The 21,047-nt window shown below is 42.5% G+C and overlaps 1 protein-coding gene across 4 annotated transcripts; it reads left to right on the plus strand.

The window, feature by feature from the left end:
* Nucleotides 1-2,423: 2,423 nt before the first annotated feature.
* kiaa0232 (KIAA0232) lies at nucleotides 2,424-20,054 on the plus strand. Of its 4 annotated transcripts, none has more exons than XM_080792487.1 (8): nucleotides 2,424-2,537; nucleotides 6,362-6,976; nucleotides 7,983-8,123; nucleotides 11,937-12,006; nucleotides 12,479-12,563; nucleotides 12,694-16,051; nucleotides 16,190-16,295; nucleotides 16,904-20,054. In XM_080792487.1, exons 2-8 carry the CDS (start codon nucleotides 6,740-6,742, stop codon nucleotides 16,918-16,920), a joined length of 4,014 nt encoding a protein of 1,337 aa, XP_080648613.1. In that variant the 5' UTR covers nucleotides 2,424-2,537; nucleotides 6,362-6,739; the 3' UTR covers nucleotides 16,921-20,054. The 4 variants fall into 4 exon arrangements, with proteins under 4 accessions (XP_080648613.1, XP_080648614.1, XP_080648616.1 ...); XM_080792488.1 differs by having other exon boundaries at nucleotides 2,470-2,537; nucleotides 6,343-6,976; XM_080792489.1 differs by lacking the exons at nucleotides 2,424-2,537; nucleotides 6,362-6,976; nucleotides 7,983-8,123 and adding exons at nucleotides 10,802-10,921; nucleotides 11,602-11,766.
* The last annotated feature ends 993 nt before the right edge of the window (nucleotides 20,055-21,047 follow it).

Below are 21,047 nucleotides of genomic sequence, written 5' to 3' on the forward strand. Positions count from 1 at the left end.
GTTTTCTTATGCCAATAAAGCTCCTTTGAATTGAATTGAATTGGATGCAGCCCAGGTCCACCACCCTACATGAACCCCAAAAAGCTGCATTTTTCCTGCATTCACCCAACACACGAACACAGAGTCACACAGAGCCTATCTCTAAAAGATTAGGGTATTTCTATTTGCTGATAATATCCCAACTACTAGCTTTGTAGAAAATCAATACAGTACGTGGAAAGGACATTTTAATAGAGAACAGGGTGTTCTTCAGTTAAACCTGTTATGCCCTCTTTGTGTTTGTGTAATATGTGTCTGAATGGATGCATTATCCCCACACTACAGTATAATCAAATGGTATGTACTAGCCTACTAACTACATTATCCTCCACTGTCCTATCCATACTTGAATCTGGCATGCCAAAGCCAATTAAGTATTAAATACATAATAATTTATAAAGTACAAAGTACTTTATAATTTATAAAGTATCATTGTGACCTATAGTGGGAACAAATTATTGATATACTTCCTCAAGATTATAGATTACAGTCCTTCCATTTATAACATTTTCAATCAATCAATCAATCAAACATCCATCTCTGGAATGTACTTGTGCCAAATCTATAGATCCATCATTACATCTATATTATGAGTGATAATTATTAAAATATTAATATTCTCACTAATTTGTCATTCATTTTGCACGATTATTATTATAATAATTATTATTATTGTCATTTCATCACTAAATCCCAGTTTGTATTTATATCTACACCAAAATTATGAAAGTAAGTACTATTTGGGCTTCTGATCTGATGCAATACCTTGCGGAGGAATAAAACCTAGTGCCAGTAGAACGTCGGAGGTTTGTCTTGTTGCCTAGATACGAACGGAGAGGGGAGGGGAGGGCGCATTCGCATTGGTAGATATTTTTCTGAATGAAGCAGACGTCAGGCAGACGCCATTTTGGCTCTGAAAGCCGGGAGACCCCATAACTTGAGTTGGGGGAGTATTTCAAAATATCAGGGAACTTTCATTTCATTCTCTATTTTAAACTGAAACTTTATTTATTTATTTTAAATAAACTTGCATTTTTGTTTAAGCTGTCTTAACAAGGTTCATTCTTACTCTGAGGTAGCCAGACCGTTTCGGACGCGGGGCGGCTCACCGGAACCGGCCAGACCCCGTTCCTGGGGGTCTGGATGTTCCGGGGACCCATCGGGGACCCCCACACGCTAACTCTGTCATTTCTCAACCGTTTCGGACGCTGGGCGGCTCGCCGGAACCAGGCCGCCACCCTGGGCTCGTTCCTTTGGGTCTGGAAATTCCAGGGACCCACAAGACCCCCACACGGAGTTGCACTACTCACTTCACACGGGTGTGATTTTTAGTTGTAGTAAGCCAAGCGGGTTTCTTACCTCGAAGTGGTGTGTGTGTGTGTGTGTGTGTGTGTGTGTGTGTGTGTGTGTGTGTGTGTGTGTGTGTGTGCATAGTATAAAACCACATAAGGCCAAACAGAGACCATTAATATTTTGAGCCGGAATGTCTTCCAGTTTCCGCTGTGCCTTTGAACGGGACAGCTCGATATGATCTCGCGAGTGTCACTCTCCATAAAGAACCCAACGGGCCAACGAACGCCCCCCTCCTTGCAACAGATCTACTGATCTACATTATCGACTTACACGCGAACAATGCGTCACGCGCAGCTTGTAGATCTGTGGTTTCGAGCGAGCGACACCGTCATACTACATAAACAAGCGCCCTGTGCCGTCAGTGTTGCCATGTCCGCTTATTATAGACAACTTTGGGCTTGTTTTTCCTGTAAAGTTGCTTGTAAATATTGGTAGTTAATTGCGGGTTGCAGTTTTTTGGGGGCTTAAATTGTTTCTAAAGTGTAGTTGTTTATTTTGGGCTTGTTTCATAATGTTGTTTTAAACCAGTACACATTTCCATGTCTTGTCAAGGACCTCCAGATTAATGCATTTTTCCAAGGATTCTACATGATCTAAACATATTTTGTGCAAGGAACCCCCTTACAAGATTTGTGTTGTCACATTTTGTTCCATTATCGTTTTGAAAATAGCAGATCTACAAGGTCACAACGCGTCACACCACGGCGTTGTGAGCTTGTAGATCTACCTAGTCCAGTGGTTTTCAACCCTTTTCATATCAAGGTCCATTATTTTGTTGGCATTTGAGCCACTGGAGGAGATTTAGCCTCTCAGACCCGATTGTTATTTTGGTGTCATAAAAAAATCTTCTACATTCTCTAATTGTGTAGGCTTCTTGTAAATTAAGTAATGCAGATGTTTAACAATAATTTAACTATTGTCAAGAGTTAAAGGGTCTTTTGAGCTTAGTTTTCATAGACCTGGATGCAATTGCTTATTTATCTCACAAACTCTGGCAACACTGGTCGCTCGCGCTGCGGCGTCCATGATACGTGATGTTACCGCAGCGCAGCGGCGGATTCCACCGGACCCGGAGCTCGAGCGGCAGCGGGAGAGAAGTAACCGCTCCCCCTTCTCCTCCTCCTCGTTACTTCAACTAACGGCAGGTATTAAACAGAACACAAACAAACAAACACACACACACACACACCGGTGGGATCATGGTACTTTTTTAATTGTTTTTTTGTTTGTTTAGTATACTTATTGCGCTTTAGTTTTTTAGCCGGTTGTTGTTGTTGTCGTGGTGGTCGGGACGGTGTATTTTGTAATGGCGCACATTTTTGAAGGGAAAACGTCCGAAGGCAGCGATCAGTCGCTTGCCTTGCCTGGTCTGCTGCTCTGGCTGCCCCAGCCATAGCCGCTCCCCCCTCTAATGATCCCCGGCCGTTTAACAACCTGCAAGGATTATAAGCTTGTTAATGGCTGCTATTGAGGACTAAAGTGCATGTTTTATTTTATCTATATTTCCAAGTTTTTCCTCTTGTCAAGGAACGGGGCTGTTTTTAATAAGAAGGAGATAGTTGCGTGTTGTTTATGTCGGTCGGTTGTGAGCTGAGCTGCCGCTCGAGCGATGCTATCTACCGTATCTGCTTCAAAATGTACACACACCCCACTCCCGTCGTACCGCGGTGTTGAGCAGCAGATCTCAAAGCTCACAACTCGCCGTGCGCTCGACGCAACATGAGCTTGCAGATCGGCTGTTTTATCTGCGCGAGACCCCGTCGTACGACGGACGAATCGGGTCTTCTTTCCCCTTTAGCTAACATGCTAATAACGTTAGCTCGTCGTTCTTTTTTTTTTTAAACGGGGAAGCGTCCGTGTTCGTTGTAATAATAATGCGTTCACCTGCAACCCCCAGTATCTGTTGTTGCTTGTTGTTGTCGTCACATTTATTTATTTGTTAAATCACATTGTATAAAACATCCCGAACGTTGTTGTCGTCTTCAGTTTATTCAATAGACGAATTAAAGCTACACATTGGTTGGTTCAATGACACTGTAATGATCCCGTTCTCTGCGGTTAGCTCGTTTAAGCTAAAGGTCGGTGGTTGAGCTAACCTTGCCGACCCGCTGCTACTACTGCTAGCCGACTGTAGTTTAACTGGCGTTGTTATGAATGAGTTTATTGTGTCATTTTCATCTCGTTATGCTAAATTACGAGATTTCAAGTGTCCCGAATACTGTTCTCTAGTCTGGAAGACCCCAAAAAGCCTCGCGAGTGATCGTCAGCGCAAGAGAGCTTTCATTGCATTGCCATATTTATCGTAAATGCCATGCTCGGTAATGGCTGACAGGGCATATATGCATGCATTAATGCGGTCTCTTGTCTTGAGAAGACACATGGCTAGGCTGTTTTATAACTGCAGTTTTTGTATACTTCAGATTCAGCCGGGTGCGTGTGTCCCATTCAGAACAAGCTGGGGTTGTAGGCTATAGGCTGTCAGCCATATAATTCGGCATTTATTGACAAATCTTTCAGGTGTGGTGCTGGTGCCCTTTCGACGAAGATTACAATTATCACGATTTTTGCGTGCGTGCGTGATCGGTTTGACAGTTGAACCGATATGGTCATGGACGGTAAAGCTCCTTTACTGTGCCCTTTTGACGCCTGTATCTGGTTGGTAGCTCATGAAATGCCACCACTGAGTGACACAAGCGTCAGCCAATGAGATGGGTGCTGCCTCCATTTGCTCCTCACGTTGGTTCCCTGCCTAATCCACTAGTGACTACACAGGCACCATGAGACATGCCTTTGCCTTTGACAGCCAGTGTTACTGCCTACACAGTACAGTACATAGTTGTCACTGTTGGGCTTTTATGTATGTATTGGGGATGCCACAAACTGACCATCAACTAACTTGATTATTTGACAGCTCTGTCGATTATTTATAGATTATTCGACAGCCCCCCATAATTATAAAACTTTTAAGTTGGTATATATTTTATGTTATGCACACATGGTCACATAACATTACATGTTGAGTGGAGCAGCTTTGCTCAACTTGATTTATACTTCTCCACAGCGATGAAAGTACATTTTCAATCTATCGATATACATTTGATTTTTCGATTTTTAAATATTAAAATAGATTTTGGAGACTTCCATGATATATCGAAAAATTGATTAATCAGTGGTATCCCTAGTATGTATGTATGTATGTATATACAGGGGTGCACATCACTTTTTGGGGCTAGTTCTCGGAGGAGCACATGGAGATGGGGGAGCATTGCCCACTGTGGGGCAGTGCGGGCGGACGTCTGCACGGCACGTCTCTACTCTACCACCACAATGTTACTTTAGCCAGCATGAGATTGCACATGAAAGCTGCAGCCATACTGAGGCACTCCAACACAGATAAAATGAAACACTAACCTAATGCTGCGAAGGTTCCATGTTTAACGTCATTTCCAAACATTGTTTAAACAAGGATGCATGGTTTTTCATATCGTAAATGTATTCTCTTTGCTTGTGTTTAATAAACCTGGGTTCTTGGTTACTACTTGGTTAGGCTAGCGCTTGTAACGGAATCATAAAAACTTGTCTTGGCAGCTTGGTTACAACCGAAACTGACTTCCTCTTCAAAATAAGAGACACTTGTAATTATTAGTCAGTCAACACTAGTTTTATTTCTAAGTCTACTTACAGGACGTAGTTTTTGTAGTACGTGACACCAGAGCTAGTGGCAGACGGCAGTAAGCAAGGGCGCTTCATTTTGTTTTACCTGCCGTGCAACATTTATTTGACCACTCATGCGTACCAGGTGTGTGTGTGTTAATTACTTTATGCTAGAGTACATTCTTTACTGCCGTTTACTTTGTAGTTTTAATGTGAAGTTGTATATGTCATGTAGGAGGGATAAATACAACGGTAACTTTTGAAAAGCAGCTAGGATTAATGTCGTTACAAGTCCTTGTTGGAAATACCTGTTTTCTCAGCACCTGTGTGGTTTCTCACATCTAGATATACTTATTCACACACATCTCAAGTATAATATGTATTTGTTGAGTTAATTTAGCAACATAGCCCTCTAGTAATAGCCCTCTAGTAGTTATTTTGATAAAATAATCATGGATGGCAATATCCTATTAACCAATTTACAAGTCGGCCATAATGATACCACCTATGGATTAGTATTTTAAAACAAAATGCCAGTGGATAAACTTATTCATCAGAAACAGAAGTTATCCTCTTTCTGCTAGGAGCCCACTAGTTTGCTTGTGTCTGATAATGGCACTATCAACTGCCATCAAAAACCTATTGGAGGTGTGGACTGGGGACAAGGCAGAAGGCATGTCATTTAAGACTGGAGACCTAGCTACTAGTGCTGCACATTTCTTGCTCAAATGTGAATCTCGATTTTCCTCCACAAGAATTGAGATCACGATTCTCATTTTTCCCATGAAAATATTTATTGTCTTTAGTCTGTAGTTTCTGAATATTATTACTACAATAAAATTGTCGTACCTGGAGCCAACTAGCAACTACTGTGACTTTAAACGGACATCAACGACCTAAGCCTCTCTTAAAGTCTCTCTTGTAGCAAAAATATACGGGTAACTAAAATGAATTGGACAGCCAACTAGTGCTGCATGTGCACGATTCTTGCTCAAATTTAGAAATGAGATCTCATAGGTGTCTGAATCTAGTCTTTTTACGCTTAATTGTGCAGCACAACTAGCTACTGTAGATCAGCAGTCATCATCCAGTGACCATTTACAAAAGAATAAAACACTAAAGTATATTACGATTTTTGCGGCTGAAACTGGTAACTTGGTTGGAATACAGTGGATATCCAATTTTCCCACCGTTGTTTCATTTTGTGTCATTTTATGACGACTGAGGTCTTTGACTGTATTTTCGTGCTTTTTGGGCTACTGTTTTCTGATTTCGATTTTTTTCCCCCACATAAAGTCTGCTTCCTCTATTTCAGATTGTGCCGGAGAAGTAAGCTGTACCCCCAAAATGGACCCCTCTAACTGAGACGCAAACACAAGTTGTGTTTTGCACAAGACTCGAGCTAAGATGGCTTTCATCAGCCTAAACCATGCCTGACGAGTAAAGTTACCCTCTTCTTTTTTTTTTTTTTTTTTTTTTGTTGCTCAAAGCAATTAAAAAAAAAAAAAAAAAAACACAGAAAGGAAACGGAGCATCCCACATGCCTCCTCACGTCGAGCCCCACCAGGGCGTCCTGCTGGAGTGACCCCCATCATCCAGATAGGCTCTGCCTGTCTTCTCCACACCCCGTCCCTACATCAACAACCTGTCATGATGTTGCTCCGCCTGAAAATGGCCGACACCTGAGGGTCCCATGCGCCCAGTGAGCGCCGATTCAGACGGTCCCGCTCCCCCCGAAAACCTGTCTCACCCCAACCTTCCCGTGGGCCCCCTGCCAACCTCGGAGATGTCCTTGCTTCAGTCACTGGGCCCAGTGCAAAGCTGGCTGGGCCAGGAGCTTGAAAAATGCGGGATTGACGCCATGATCTACACCCGCTATGTCCTTAGCCTTCTCCTGCATGACAGTTATGACTATGACCTGCAGGACCAGGTGGGTCCCAGCAGTCACTAGGACACATTTACCTTGAATTTGATTGTCATCTGTGTGTTGCATTATGAGTGTGCTTGGGTTAATATTTAGGAAATCTTGCATCTTCTCTTCTTGCTTTGCCAATTTATGACAATATACATTTTTAGTGTGATTTTACTATATAGCTGAAATTGTGTATTTTTGAGGGCCTCCTATATACAGCTTTTGACCCCACACGTCTCAATATTTGCTATTGAAAGGAGAAATTTGGTAAAATGTCCGCAAAATCTTGTCCCCACCATAGACTGTAAATATGGACGTAAGATGAAGCATGTCAGTCCTTGAATTGTAAATCGCCATCTTTCTAGATCCGTTTGGTCCCAGCTGGCCATTGGCTGGCCCAGACAACGAGGCGGGACTTCCCCCCCCCCCCTTCTTCTTCGTTGGTTTTTATTTTGACTCGAGCAGGGGGTGGCCCCCGATCATAGACTGTAAAGGTAGCCACGCCCCTCAGAACAGACTCGACTTTATGGTAATTTTCTTTATAAATGGGACCATCATTTTCCAAAAAGAATATTATGACATGAGAAATGAGACTTTAAACTAGTGACTGGAAGCAGAAAGTATTCATGACCATGTTCATTAAGGTTATACAGTCTAGGTGAAGTTGGGCCCAAATACACGGACCTCTATGGAGCTATGGGGTTTTTTGGGCCCAATGACAGCGCCACAACAGGCCATTATATGAACTTTCAGGAAGTCAGGATTTCCTACTGGCTTCAGACACTATTGGCTTCACTGCCCCCCTGGTCCCCACACGTCTCAATATTTGCCATTGACAATGAAAGGAGAAATTAGGCCGTAATTATGACGTAATTTGTGGCAACAGGCATTCTGATTGGCCAGTATGAGATGATTCATGATGATGTACGATGATAAGAGCGCCCCTCACTTCACACGGGGGTGATTATTTTATCGCAGTAGGCTCATTCTTGATAAGTGACTGTTGTTGCTTTGTAATTGGCAGGAAAATGACATCTTCTTGGGTTGGGAGAAGGGAACTGGGAAGAAATGGGGCAAGGGTAAGAAGAGGGGAGGGACGGACCTGAGCCTGGAGGAAATGAAGAAGCAAGCTGCTGTGCAATGCCTGCGTTCTGCATCTGATGAAGTGAGTATGGCTCTGCCCTAGTGTTCACCCCCATTAATGTTCTATTCACACACATGGGGGTTGGAGAAGGAAAAAAACATACTAGGGTATTATTTAAAGATACAATGGCAAGCAAGATGGTGCACTGCACAGTCATGAAATGATGGTAGTGGTTTCTAGGCAAAATAAATCCAAGTATTTGATTTGATGTGATGGATGATATACTGTAGTGGCCCACATGATGTCATAGTAATTTATTTTGCCATTGACCTGAATGGGAATTGGGAGCAGAATTATAATGCATAGATGCACAAAGCCACACATTGGAGCGGTTAGCACTACTATACACCATATTTCCACTCAGTTTGAAGTAGGGATACAGCTATGCCAAAAACATGCAAATAGTTAGTATAGTTAATTTCGTTATGTATACATAATATTAAATGGAGCTAAGGAACACACAGTGTATCCACTGATACTGCAGGGACTTTTGTCCAGTGTTAAAGTGAGAGGTCCACGTTTCCTGTCGTCTCTCTTGTCCTGGATGGATTCTGCCCCTTGCCAGTTTGAAGGTCTCGATGCATTTGGTAACCTGGTGCTAGTCAACGTCTGGCTAACAGCTGTCATGTTCTTTATCTTTGGGCAGTTTTTGGATTTATTTACATAAGAAAGTATAGACAGACACCAAGAAGAGGCTAGAGCATCACACAAACACAGTAACACACACACACACACACACACACACACACGCATGCACACCACACACGCATGCACCACACACACACGCGCACCACAAACACACGCGCACCACAAACACACACGCACCACACACACACACACACACACGCACACACACACACACACACACACACACACACACACACGTTCATTGACAACACAAATCTGAATGTCTGGAATAGTAGTTGCGATCACTGTCTTAAGCCAGTTGTGCCTGGAAGTTTAGGCGTGTTCTGTCAAATGTGTAGTTTGCTGCACGTTGTCTAGACTCTAAATGTTAATACAGTAGTAGTGTGTGTACTGGGATATAAATAATCAATAATACATTTTCTGATTTTGTGGTGATTTGTCCTTCCATTTCCTAACATTACTACAAAACTGAATTTGAGGTAGTCTGTTTGTTGAAGCTTGGGCAAGTGGATCTCCCACATCTTGCATCAAACCTTATACTGTATGAATTGCATTAAGAGTGCAGAAAGGATTCATGCGTAATTATTTGTCTTAATCTTTTGTCAGAACCATGCTACTGTATGTATGAATTGTTGCTTATTGAGGGGAGGGGGGTGTCCATGGCATATCTTTTCAAATGGGGGTCCGCGGGTCTAATTTGGGGGTCATTCACATGAAAAGGTCTGGGAACCACTGGCCTAAAGCTTAGCCCATTTGAGAGGGTAAGTGGTTGAACTAGGGGAAGACCTTCATAATGTTAGCCCATTTGAGAGGGTGGTTGCACATGCGTTTTTCGGAAAACCGACAGAAAAACGCAGCTATAACTCCGAAAACGTGTTCAGGGACCTTATGTGGTTGAACTAGGGAAAGACCTTCATAATGTTTGCAGGGCTTTCATGTGACCTCATTACACGGGTCACCTCATTTGAGTGCTACTGTGCTAGATTGTCAAGACATTAACCCATTTAGACCTGAGGCCAATTCCAAAAAAACTAAACAAAAGTCTTCTAAATCCTAAAAGTTTTCAGAAAATCCTATGTTTCAATGTCAATGAAAATATGTTGTTCCAGGGACCTCCCAGAAGCAAGGATTTTAGTTAAAAACGTTGGCTCTGAAAGAATATATTCAAAGATTTGTGCCACATTTTCACGATTAAAAAGAAAATGGCAGATCTACAAGCTCGTATTATGGCACTATGAGCTTGTAGATCTACTATTTTTCAATAGCTAAAGTATAACATAATGCTTAAAACACTCAAAGGGGTTCCCGTCCAGAATTAATTAGTTATCATCACTGGCAAGGTTACAGAAAGGTCAGGTGAATAAAGTTTTATTTTATCATTAACGATTAATCTTTTCAGTAGTGCTGAACTATTCTTGCTCAAATGTGAGTTTCGATTTTCCTCCAAGAATTGAAATCACGATTCTCACGATTCTCATTTTTTCTCTCCATGAAAATATTTATTGTCTTTAGTCTATAGTTTCTGAACATTACAATGTTCAAAATGTGGCACCTAGAGCCATAACTACTGTGGCTTTAAACAGACAACATATCATCAAATTGCTTGACTTAAACCTCTCTTAAAGTCTCTCTTGTAGCAAAAACATAAGGGTGACTAAAATTAATTGGACAGCCAACTAGTGCCGCACCATTCTTGCTCAAATTTAGAAATGTGATCTCATAGGTGTAGCTAGATCGCGATCTTTTTTCGATTAATTGTGCAGCACTACTTGTCAGTGTAATGTGGTTTGACCTGGTAGTCCTTTGCATGAAAGCAATGAGCCCTAAGAAACTTGCATTGTTTCATAGCCTTATGTGTAAAATGAAAGATATTTGCTGACATTCTGGTGAGCGTGTCAGTAGTATTGGTAGGCAGTCCGTAGTGGAGCTGGAGGGTGTAATATAGGTGGGGGGAAGGGAAGGGTCTGTTGGAGGAGGAGTAAGGAGTGTGCGCCCCTCTCGGGGGACTGGCCGCTGCTGCGGTCTATTTTTTAACCAGCACACCCTGCACGGGATTGCAGCAGTGAGCAGAGCCGCTCGGCCTGTCAGCTGACCGGCATTAGCACAACGATGCAAGAGGAAACGCAGGGCACGGGGAGAGAACTTTGCTTTGCTTTTCACTGGGCGGCATGGTAAGAAATCATACTTTCCGGGAGAGAGAGAGAGAGTTCTAGAAGCACGTGTTAAGTTAAGGATTCTGGCTGAGCTGGTACAACTTGAGGACAAGGCTATGCCGCTATGTTGTTGATGGCTGTCCCACGAGCATGTTTGCTTTGGCAGTGCCTACATTAGTCTGAGGAAGCGTTTGGACATGGCTGCCTCACGTCGTTGTGACCCTAGTTGTTTACATAAAACAGATCATGTTCTTTCCTTCTTTTTCTGTAATGCATAACAAACTATAGAAAGCAGTGGGATATATAAGAAATCGTAGTAAATATTATCTGTTTAAATGTCATGCTGAGACTCTAAATTATTTGTATTTTATTTTTATTGACAGCAGGACTCTCCCATAGCTAAATTTAACACATGGCCATGGCAGAGCGTCTCTAAGCTCTCTCTGAAGTCAGCTGGTTTGATTTCTGTCTACGCCATTCCTTTCAATCTGTTACGATGGGCTTGGTGTTTGAAACATCCACCTTTGACAGTGCATATTAACTTTGACGCAGGGCAGTTTGTACTTGAGTCTGTACACAAAATTAACAGTTAATTAGTACAGGTATTGGAAGTGTCAAGTCATGCAGTGTTCAAAAAAATCTGAACATAATTGTTTTTTTTAAAGATATTTTTCTTTTCTTTTTGCCTTTATTGGTAGTGGAGACAGACGAGGGGAGAGAGACGGGGAGTGACATAAGTTCGTCAGGAACGGGACTCGAACCCGTGATGACCGCTGTTAGGCTGCATTAGGTGCCTGGACCACTAGGCCGGCCCGGGCTCCGAACATACTTTTATGAGGAGGCATTTTAACCTTTGGCAAATGGTACTGGATGGACATAGTTTACTAATGATTAAGTAAATTATGATTAATGATTAATTCTATTACAGGTATTGGGGACGTTTCTGGTCATGCAATGATGTTATGGTGTGACATGCAAATGGTACAAGATGAACATTGTTAATAGATTTGCTCCTTTCCTTTTTCCTATACAGAACTCTGGAATCGAGAGCCTGGTGGAGGAGCTATGCTCCAAACTCAAGGACCTCCAAAACAAACAGAAAGGTTAGATCCTGTTTATTGCCATATTTAGTGCTAAACCTTACGATTCACTTACCTCCTGATATGATATCGATACCTAGGGTGCTGATTCAATTTATATGGTGATTCTTAATTATATTGGGATTTATTGTGACTTTGTCGCCAATTTACTTTGCTCTTTTTATCCTAGACAATGATAGTAATAATTCAAAATGATCAAAGCCTGCGCATAATGATAATTGTAATAATACAATTACTAGAACATTTTAAAACTATTATAAACCATGCAAAGGTGAATCATACACTTCAATCCAGCCAGATAATGTCAGTCAGTCTTGCTGTCATTGGGAAAAAAAATCTAACTATGATTCGAATTTAAAATCGTGGCATTAAAAATCGATCAATTTGACCAGCCCTACTTCTAACTAGTGAGAGAAAAAAACATGACATATTACCCTGCCTTACATTGTAATGTTGCTCTACAATGTCTTTGCAGAGGAAAAGCTAATCAGGAAGAAATCTGAAGGCTCTCAGTCTCCAGAACGAGCAGAGTCTCCCTCATCAAAGGACCAGGTTGAAATGTAAGTTGCGTCATGGCTATTGTGCAACCAACATTTCATGTTTGTGAAATATGTGGAAATAAAGCTTGTTCATGTACTTTTGTCAATATCCCTGTATTTCAATCACGGTTCTCTCTTTTTGTGTTTTTAGGTACTATGAAGCCTTTCCTCCTTTGTCAGAGAAACCTGTTTGTCTCCAAGAGATCATGACAGTGTGGAACAAGGCTAAAGCCTGCTCATACTCCAGTTCCTCCTCCTCCGCCGCCCCACAGACCAGCACAGACACCTCCTCCCCAAAAGATTGCAACAGCGATGGTGAGACTGCGAAGGAGAGAAACCTCGAGGCAAGCGGCAACGCCGCCGCAAGCAATGAGAGGGCCCCGCAGCGACGTAGTAAGAAGGAGAAGGAGAACCGATACCATGGCGCCACGACAGCGGAGGACAGATCTACCGTCTACTCCAAGAGACAGACGAGACACAGATCTGAGGGCAAGTATCGACCCCGCTCCTGGTCGTCTGGCTCTAGTGAGGGAGGCTCGAGCTCAAGTGGGAACCAAGGCGACTCCAAATCATTCAAGGCAGTTAGAATCAGGCACAAGTCCAGGGAGGCAGTAAAGGGCAGGAGAGTGCGCAACAGCGGGCAAGTGAAGCTAGCTCTGAAGGTCATCGACAAAGACGAGCGACGGAACACAGGAGGCAGCAGCAGCAGCACCACTGGCGCACCTGCCCGACATTCACAGCTTTATAAGAAGGGGAAGAGGCCGCTGAAGGAGATTCGTAAAGATCCAGGCTGGGGGGAAGTAAAAGAGCCCGGAGTTGAGGCCAAACAGGAGTACATGGAGGAGCCCCTGTGGTACACGGAGCCCATCACAGAGTATTTTGTACCCTTCAGTAGCAGAAGTAAGCTGGAGACGACGTATCGAAGCAAGGTGGACTCTCCAGATGACCTTTCCTTGTCTACAGACATGGAAAGGCTCCCAGAGAGAATCCAGGGAATCTGCATTGCCAACGAGAACTACCAGAGGACGTACCTAGCGGCAGGCTCATTTGTGGACGGGCACTTTGTGGAAGGGCTGGTCGACGCAGAGGAAGACGCTGCTGAACTCACTGGGACCTCAAGCTGCCCTCAGCCAGAGGATAGTAAAGATTTAGATGATGAGCATCTGTCTGAATTCACTCACTTCTATGAAGTTGACATTTATCAATCCATATTGGATACTAGTGCCTCAGACTTGATACAAGAGAGTCGAATCTTGAGCATGATTCGACAGAAAAGCGAAGAGCAAAGAGACCTTGAGGCAGAATGTTGTTTAGTGTTAGATGGCCTTGAGCTGCCAGGGGAAAGTGCAATAAGGGCAGACTCGCAGGACGCTTCGGGGTCTGATGGATTCTTAATGCAGGATCTCGAAAACATGGCTCAAGTCTGGGGATGTTATTCACCCTCTAGCTCTGAAGACATAGACGGAGAAAGCTTTGTAGGAGATTCTCCCGTTCGGCTCTCCCCCCTGCTAGACAGTGTCTCGTTCACCCTGAGCAGGTTATCCGGAAACCTGGAGGAGGCACATCTCCCTGAAGCGGCCGGTGAACCTCCTGGTCTCAGCTCGTCCTGCTTCTCCCTTTTCGAGCTGCAGTACGAAAGCCCCACTTTTCCTTTTCCCCGTGACTCACTCACAGTTGGTCAAGAAAACAACACCGATTCAAGTAGCTGTCTTGATCCACATTCAAACAAGCAGTCTCGTTTGCTGATATGGACCAAAAATAGTGCCTTTGATGAAACTGAACACTGTTCAAACCTTTCGACGCGGACCTGTAGTCCATGGTCACATTCGGAGGAGACGCGGTCAGACAACGAGCAAGGAAATGCTCAAATTGAGGATCCTTCTCAAATTGGCAATGAAGAGATAATTTGTATAATCCCGCCGCTCTCTGGTACTTATCTAGAGGAGGAAATCCTGGAGTTTTTGCAGGAAGACACTGGCTGTCCATGTGAGGAGGTCAAAGTTCAGACCTTAACTAAGAAATCTAAATTGGAGTCTATTTGTGGCATAGCTTTGGAGGAGGATGAAAGCAAACAGTACGACACTGGCATGTTTTCAGACAACGCAAACCAACAGAGTGAAGAATACAGCTCAGGGATAATAAAGGACATTTGGACTGCGATTGGAGATGGCAATTCCGAAATGTCACAGCAGCAAGGGGCAGAAAAGCCAAGCGAGGGACTCTTCCCCGAGGAGGTGAGCGGCTACCATTGTGGCTGCCTCGAGGTGCCGCATGCGAAAGGAGCTCCAGCCCAGGGTCCCCAGACGAAGGCTGTGCAGCGGTCCGAGTATCACCTGTGGGAGAGCAAGAAGGAAGAGCAGAGCCTGGCCAAAAACAAGCTCTCCTCCAAGGTAGACGGTGCTGGTGATTACATGACTCCGTCCAAGCCCTGGGACATGAACGCTGACAAGGACAGCACGTCATTTATCCTGGGAGGGGTGTATGGAGAGTTGAAGACTCTGAGTGGCGACAAGAACTGGGCTGTCGTGCCACCCGGTGAGAAGCAAGACAGCCTGCTTCAGTGTGCCGCTGCAGCCGCATCCGCTGCCGCCGGCACGGACATGGTCACCATCACTGGCACAGACGTGTTCATGAACGCCGGCAGCTGCTTCGCCCCTGGACATCGGCCCCTGTGGAGGCCGCTTGTCTCCTTTGGGCAAAGTGACCAGGCCATTAAAGGAGGTGCTGCGGACGCTTTGAATAAGGGATTTTCTTTTATCTTCCATGAAGATTTACTTGGGGGCTTCCACAGCGACGAACGAGGAGGCTTAGACTACCCGTTCTCATCCTTCAGCCTGAACAATCCCTTCTCTCAAGTCCTCCATGTTGAGTGTTCTTTCGAGCCTGAGGACATGGCTTCGTTCAGCCCAGGGTTCAAGCCCAAGTCGATACTGTGCTCCGACTCTGAGAACGAAGCCTTCCACCCACGACTTTATGGCATCAATCGGACTCAGTACAGGGCCATCCGCATTTCCCCTAGGACTCATTTCCGACCAATATCGGCCTCGGAGTTGTCTCCTGGTGGGGGGAGTGACTCTGAGGCCGAGTCTGAAAAAGAGGAGATGCGTCTTCCCGTCCTGGCGCCGGTGGACGTCTTTGATGATCCTCAGGCAGACCTCAAACCTCTGGAGGAGGATGCAGAGTGTGAGGGCCCGTATTACGGCAAGTCAGAACTGGAATCTGGTAAATTCTTACCCAGATTAAAGAAGTCTGGCATGGAGAAGAGTGCCCAGACCTCTCTGGATTCACAGGAGGGCTCCAGTACCCTCCTTCCAATAGCTGAGCAAGAGATATGCTTAGACTGCGAAATGGCCGCAGCTGCATCAACCACGGGCGGACGGATGGACGTCCCAGTCAGCAAGATTCAAAGGGGGGAATCGCCAGGAGAAAAGGAGACCTGCTTATGTGCCCCGTCAGGTCCGATCCCCAAGTATGGGATTGCCTGTGACTTTGTTGCAGACGTTGCAGAGGTAAGAATTTATAAACCGTTATGGTTTTAATGTGATAAAGTGTGAGAATGTTGACAAAATTGCAACGCCGTTTAATTCAGTATTTTTCCAATATGATTCCTAAAAGTTATTGTAAATAATTCCACCCCGTTTTCCCAGTTCCCTCTGAACATAAGTGGACAGGGAGGAACGAGCGACCAGCAAGATGAGTCCTGGTGGCAGAATACGCTGTGTTCTCCCCTTTTCCCTGAATCACAGTGTACAGGTAAAGATGAAAAAAAAAGAAGATAACATTAAATTAGTGCAACGGCATTCCTGTTGAGGATTAGGTTCACTCTGTATTTAACTCACTTCAAGGGAAAGGCTTGCTCGACTCTAGGGCAGTCTGTAAGAGTTCAGGAGAATGCTGGGTGCAGATTCAGAAAATTCGCAGAAAGCAATATAAAATCTGCACGCTCAGTAAAAACACTCCTAAGACTATTACTGAGTGCGGATTTTGTATTCCGTTCACTGTATTTACACATCTACAAAATGTGTTATAACTGCATTGCAGTGCATTTATTTCCCCTGAGGTGCCTAAAGCGTTAATCATAGTCTGGATTTTCGGTGGTGAGGTGACCACCGAACTGCAACATGACGGTGAAGAGCAAACCACCGCCCCAGCCCTTCTCTCTGTTTTTACTCGCCACCGCTCAACGTTATTTCAGCTTTGGTGGTCACCTCACTACCGGAATCCAGATCCATACTATGAATGAGCCTTTAGGCTACCAAAATGTCCATAAGGTTCCATATACTTTCTACTAGTCAGCATCAGAAACATCATTAACAAATATTATGTTAATTTCTTTGTTCTTGTATTACTGTACACTACAGGGAGCAGCGACATTTGACTACTCCAGTTTTGCAGTGGAAGCCCGTCATTGAGAGGAAAGTGACCGGAACTCTACCATCACAGATTCAGGGGGTACCTCAGAGCGAGAACACCCTACCGTAGGCTACTGTTCTGAGGAGCACCCCATCCACAACCCACCCTAACCCTGCTGAGTTTCATTTACTAACTTAAAAAACATTGTGTAATCAACAATCAGATCAACAAATAAGTGAGCAAAAATAGAAAAACTCATGTTCTCCATGTTTTCTTTTTTTTGCGTGATGCCATGTGAGAACATGCATTTAGATTTGTTTCAGTTAATTCTTCCATACATTGATCTTTGTTCAAGACTCACAGTTTATTAGGGATGATCTGTTTTCCCTTGTCAGTTTTTCTTGCCTCTTTTTTTTTTCTCCCCCTGCTTTTGAACTAGGGATACTGGTAGTTGGTGGTGTGTCCGAATGGTTGTGCATGTGTGTTTGTCTTAACAATTCTCACTCCTCTTTTTCTCGTTTTAAGCTGCAGCCATTTCGGTGACCTAACTGTGATGCGGCTGCACTGTTCATAATTGTGTGAAATGACTGCTATTGCATCCTCCATTTTTTTCCCCATCTGCAGTTCAGAAAATCAGCATATGGATGTGGGTTATTTGAGTTCATTTAAATAGCCTGGATGCCTTTTCTGAATACGTAGTAGAGAATGCGTGCAGCTTTCTTTAAATGAAAAGGAGGGGGGGGAAAATCAATTCCCCACAAGTGTGAAAAGTTAGTCTGATTTTTGAATGGTGATAGTCTTTCAAAACCTAATTGTAGACATAGTATGGGTTGTGAGGCAAAAAATAAAATGATGAAATAAAAAAAAAAGGAAATCATAAGGAGTTTCGTTGGAGAAAAAAAATACTAATAAAAAATGTAATTAAATGCAATGCTATAAAATAATGGAAAAAAGGAGGAAAAAAAAGTTGCATTTTGGGGATAATGGCCCATCACATAAGTTAATTATAGCCATTTCCGCATTGACATGAATGGCACAATTGATTGGAAATTTTTGTTCTTTCCATGATACAATTGGTGCTATGAATATGTTTAAACCTTTTTTGAAGTTGCAGTTGCATATTATGGCTGTGATGAGCAGATCATATAGCCTAGTTTTGTTTGTAGCCCAACAGTCAAGATCCATTGATATTTATTTTTTGAGAATTTGTGAAAAGAAAATGTTGGCCTATCACAGTTCTTAATGCTTAATGTGGCTTGGTTTTTATTTCAAAAAATAACTTTAACTTCTTAGTTGGGAGACCTGTCACATAGCTGAAAAAGAAATTACTTGCAGATATTTGAATTTCACGTTTCTCCAAATTCTTCTAGGCAGTTTATCTTCAATAGTCTGTGGGCGAAAGGATAAAGTTTGTTTAAAATGTATTTCTCTTGTCAATGAAGATTAAACAAATGTTTAACAAATTGAATGAAAATAGTTCAAACCAAAAACATGACAAATACAATAAGGTAAAAGTGTTTTTTTTCTACCTTTTTTTTTTTCTTTCTCTTTTGAGGTGAGGTGTGTGTTTTTTTTTTATGTAACCAGTTGAAATATCCAGTAATGTCTCACTGTGTGCGTGCGCGTGTGTGTGTCTGCATTGAACTTGTAAAGACACTGGTTCAAAATGGGTGTGCTAGAAGAACATACAGTTAATATCTTAAGAGTGAATGCATACGAAATGTACATTTACAAAATGCATTTGTGCCCTGCTCAATTAGTGATGCACCCAGGGAAAACAAGTACGTTCCCTCAAACATCCCTTGTTTAATTATTTCGTTAAATATCTGCAGATAAAGGCATTGTGCATTTCTTTGTGCACATCTTGTTGTAATCCCTGCTGTGTATTATCGTTCCAGCTTTACCCCCGGCTTTTACTTTTTATTCTAACAGATTATGAGTGCGACAGCAGGGTAATGTTTTGCCTCATACCTTGAATCGAAGCACAGATGACAAAAGTTAACCATGCCACTATTTGTAATGTGTTAATTGAGCAGAACAAACTTTGTCACACAATATATGCAGACTTGCTGCAATGCACTGTCGCAGGTGATGGTTTGTTAGCATGGCATTCAAAATGTTTCCCCATTAGAAAATCGTGGCTGTGATGTGCAAATTGTATGGAGTCCAGTTTAACTGATAAAATGACCTCATGTCTGCCCCATAGCTAAGTGTTTTTCTTTTGTTTAGTTTCCTGTGTAAAACTAAAACATGAATGAAAGACAACTCTGACTTCAGGGTTTCTTTATGTCAGACACTCAGGAACACTTTAATAATACAACTACAACTTGAGCTACTCTCAAATCTGTGACAGTGCATTCAAGCATTAGTGCAAAGATATTTGATCGTAGAGCTGAAGTTATGGATAGTTCATTACTTTTGAGCTAACCAGAGAAAAGCGATTTAATTTAGAGGTAGTTTTAGAGCAAACTAAGCCATCGGAGATTGCATAAACAATGTGAAGGGGATTTTTGGGGCCCTCAGTTCTATGCAATACCTTGGCGCATGTAAAAGAATTCAAGAGTAAACTAATTATTTTTTTGCATGTAGATTCTTTTTTTTTATCAGGGAAAGCAAGAGAGGGAGGACAACTCTTAAAAAGCAGCATGCAAACATCACACTCCATCTCCTTTTGTTTAAAAGAAAGAAAAATATTTATTTTAAACAAGGACGCGTACATTTTAAGCAGCAATTTAAAGAATATATATTTTGTGACAGAGTGTATATGTGGGAGTGTGAGCGCATCTTTGTGCAAGAAGCAAAGTTGCAACATTTACCAAACATCTAGTGGATAGGAATGCATAACACCTTTCTCCATAATATTCTTCCGTTGGCTGTGTTTTTAAAAACGCGTTATTACGGTAAAATGCATTCAGCATCAGCAGGGCCTGACGACATTGATGTCTGAGCACTGGGGTCTGAAAGAAACATTATCCAGCACTGACGAACTTAACTTTGCTCATCTCTCCATATAGAAGTCACCCCTTTCAACCCCACCACCCCCTTGTCCTATCTGAAACCCTGTGTCCCAAGTGGTTGTGTTCTGACTTCATGTACACCCTGAGTAAATTATTTTTGTTTCATTGTGGAGTTTAACATCTAATAAAGGAATAAACCAAATACCTGCGTCTTTTTTTTTTTCTCCCACGGAATGATTTCACATCTTTGTATATAGTATAGAGTAGACCTTTGTTGATCTCACAGGGGTAATTTGGTTGTCATAGCAGTTTTGTAGCTATGAAACACAGGGCGTTAACACAGTTAAAATATTAAATTAAAATGGAGAGAGTATTAAAGCAGAACATTTCGCACATGGTTGTAGGCTACTCTTCCGAATTCCTGTGCTTTATTTTCTGGACCAGAAAGTAGGCGCTGTAAATGATATGACATTTTTGTAAAAATAAAAAAGGTAAAATTATATATTTTTCTATGCTATGCTATTTTTGTGCTATACAAATAAATCTTTATTATTATTACAGAACACATTTGATGGAATGTGGTTAACAAATTGTCAGTTATGTGGCATCCACGACTACATTGATACACTATAGTCCACTCGCCATAGCCTCACTGGTGACACTAGGGGGCATGGTGGTAATACCTAAATCAACTACCACAGAGGTACAGTTTCATACAAAGCGATGCTAAAGATGTAATAGACCCAAGAAAGCCTTATGCGGCTTGTTTCCATTTGGGTCCTGTGTGTGCACACTCAATTCATCGAGACATTTAAAGACAAACACTAAATGTACAATAATCTTCTGCATAAACAAACACATTGATTACTTCTCATTTCAAATTTTATTCTATTTATTTTTTTATTTTTACCTTTTGCTCAAACCTTTTGCTCTTATTAATCTCAAGTAATTTGTCTGTTTCTTGCCTGGGTTTTAGAATAATAAACTTGTATTATTTTCTCTTTCTCTCTTTTCTTTTCTTTTCTAAACAAAGACATATTCATGAGTGAGTGACAGTACGTGTAAATAAATAATAATGATGATGGGGTTGATTATTTCTGCCTTCAGGGCATCATCATCATCATCATCATCATCATGATGACAGCAGGTGAATCCAGATCGACTCAGGCGGACCATTCTTGGCTCGATTACGCCG

The sequence above is a fragment of the Protomyctophum bolini genome, assembly GCF_963924005.1.
Source record: "Protomyctophum bolini genome assembly, chromosome: 20".
In the NCBI taxonomy this organism is placed as follows: domain Eukaryota; kingdom Metazoa; phylum Chordata; class Actinopteri; order Myctophiformes; family Myctophidae; genus Protomyctophum; species Protomyctophum bolini.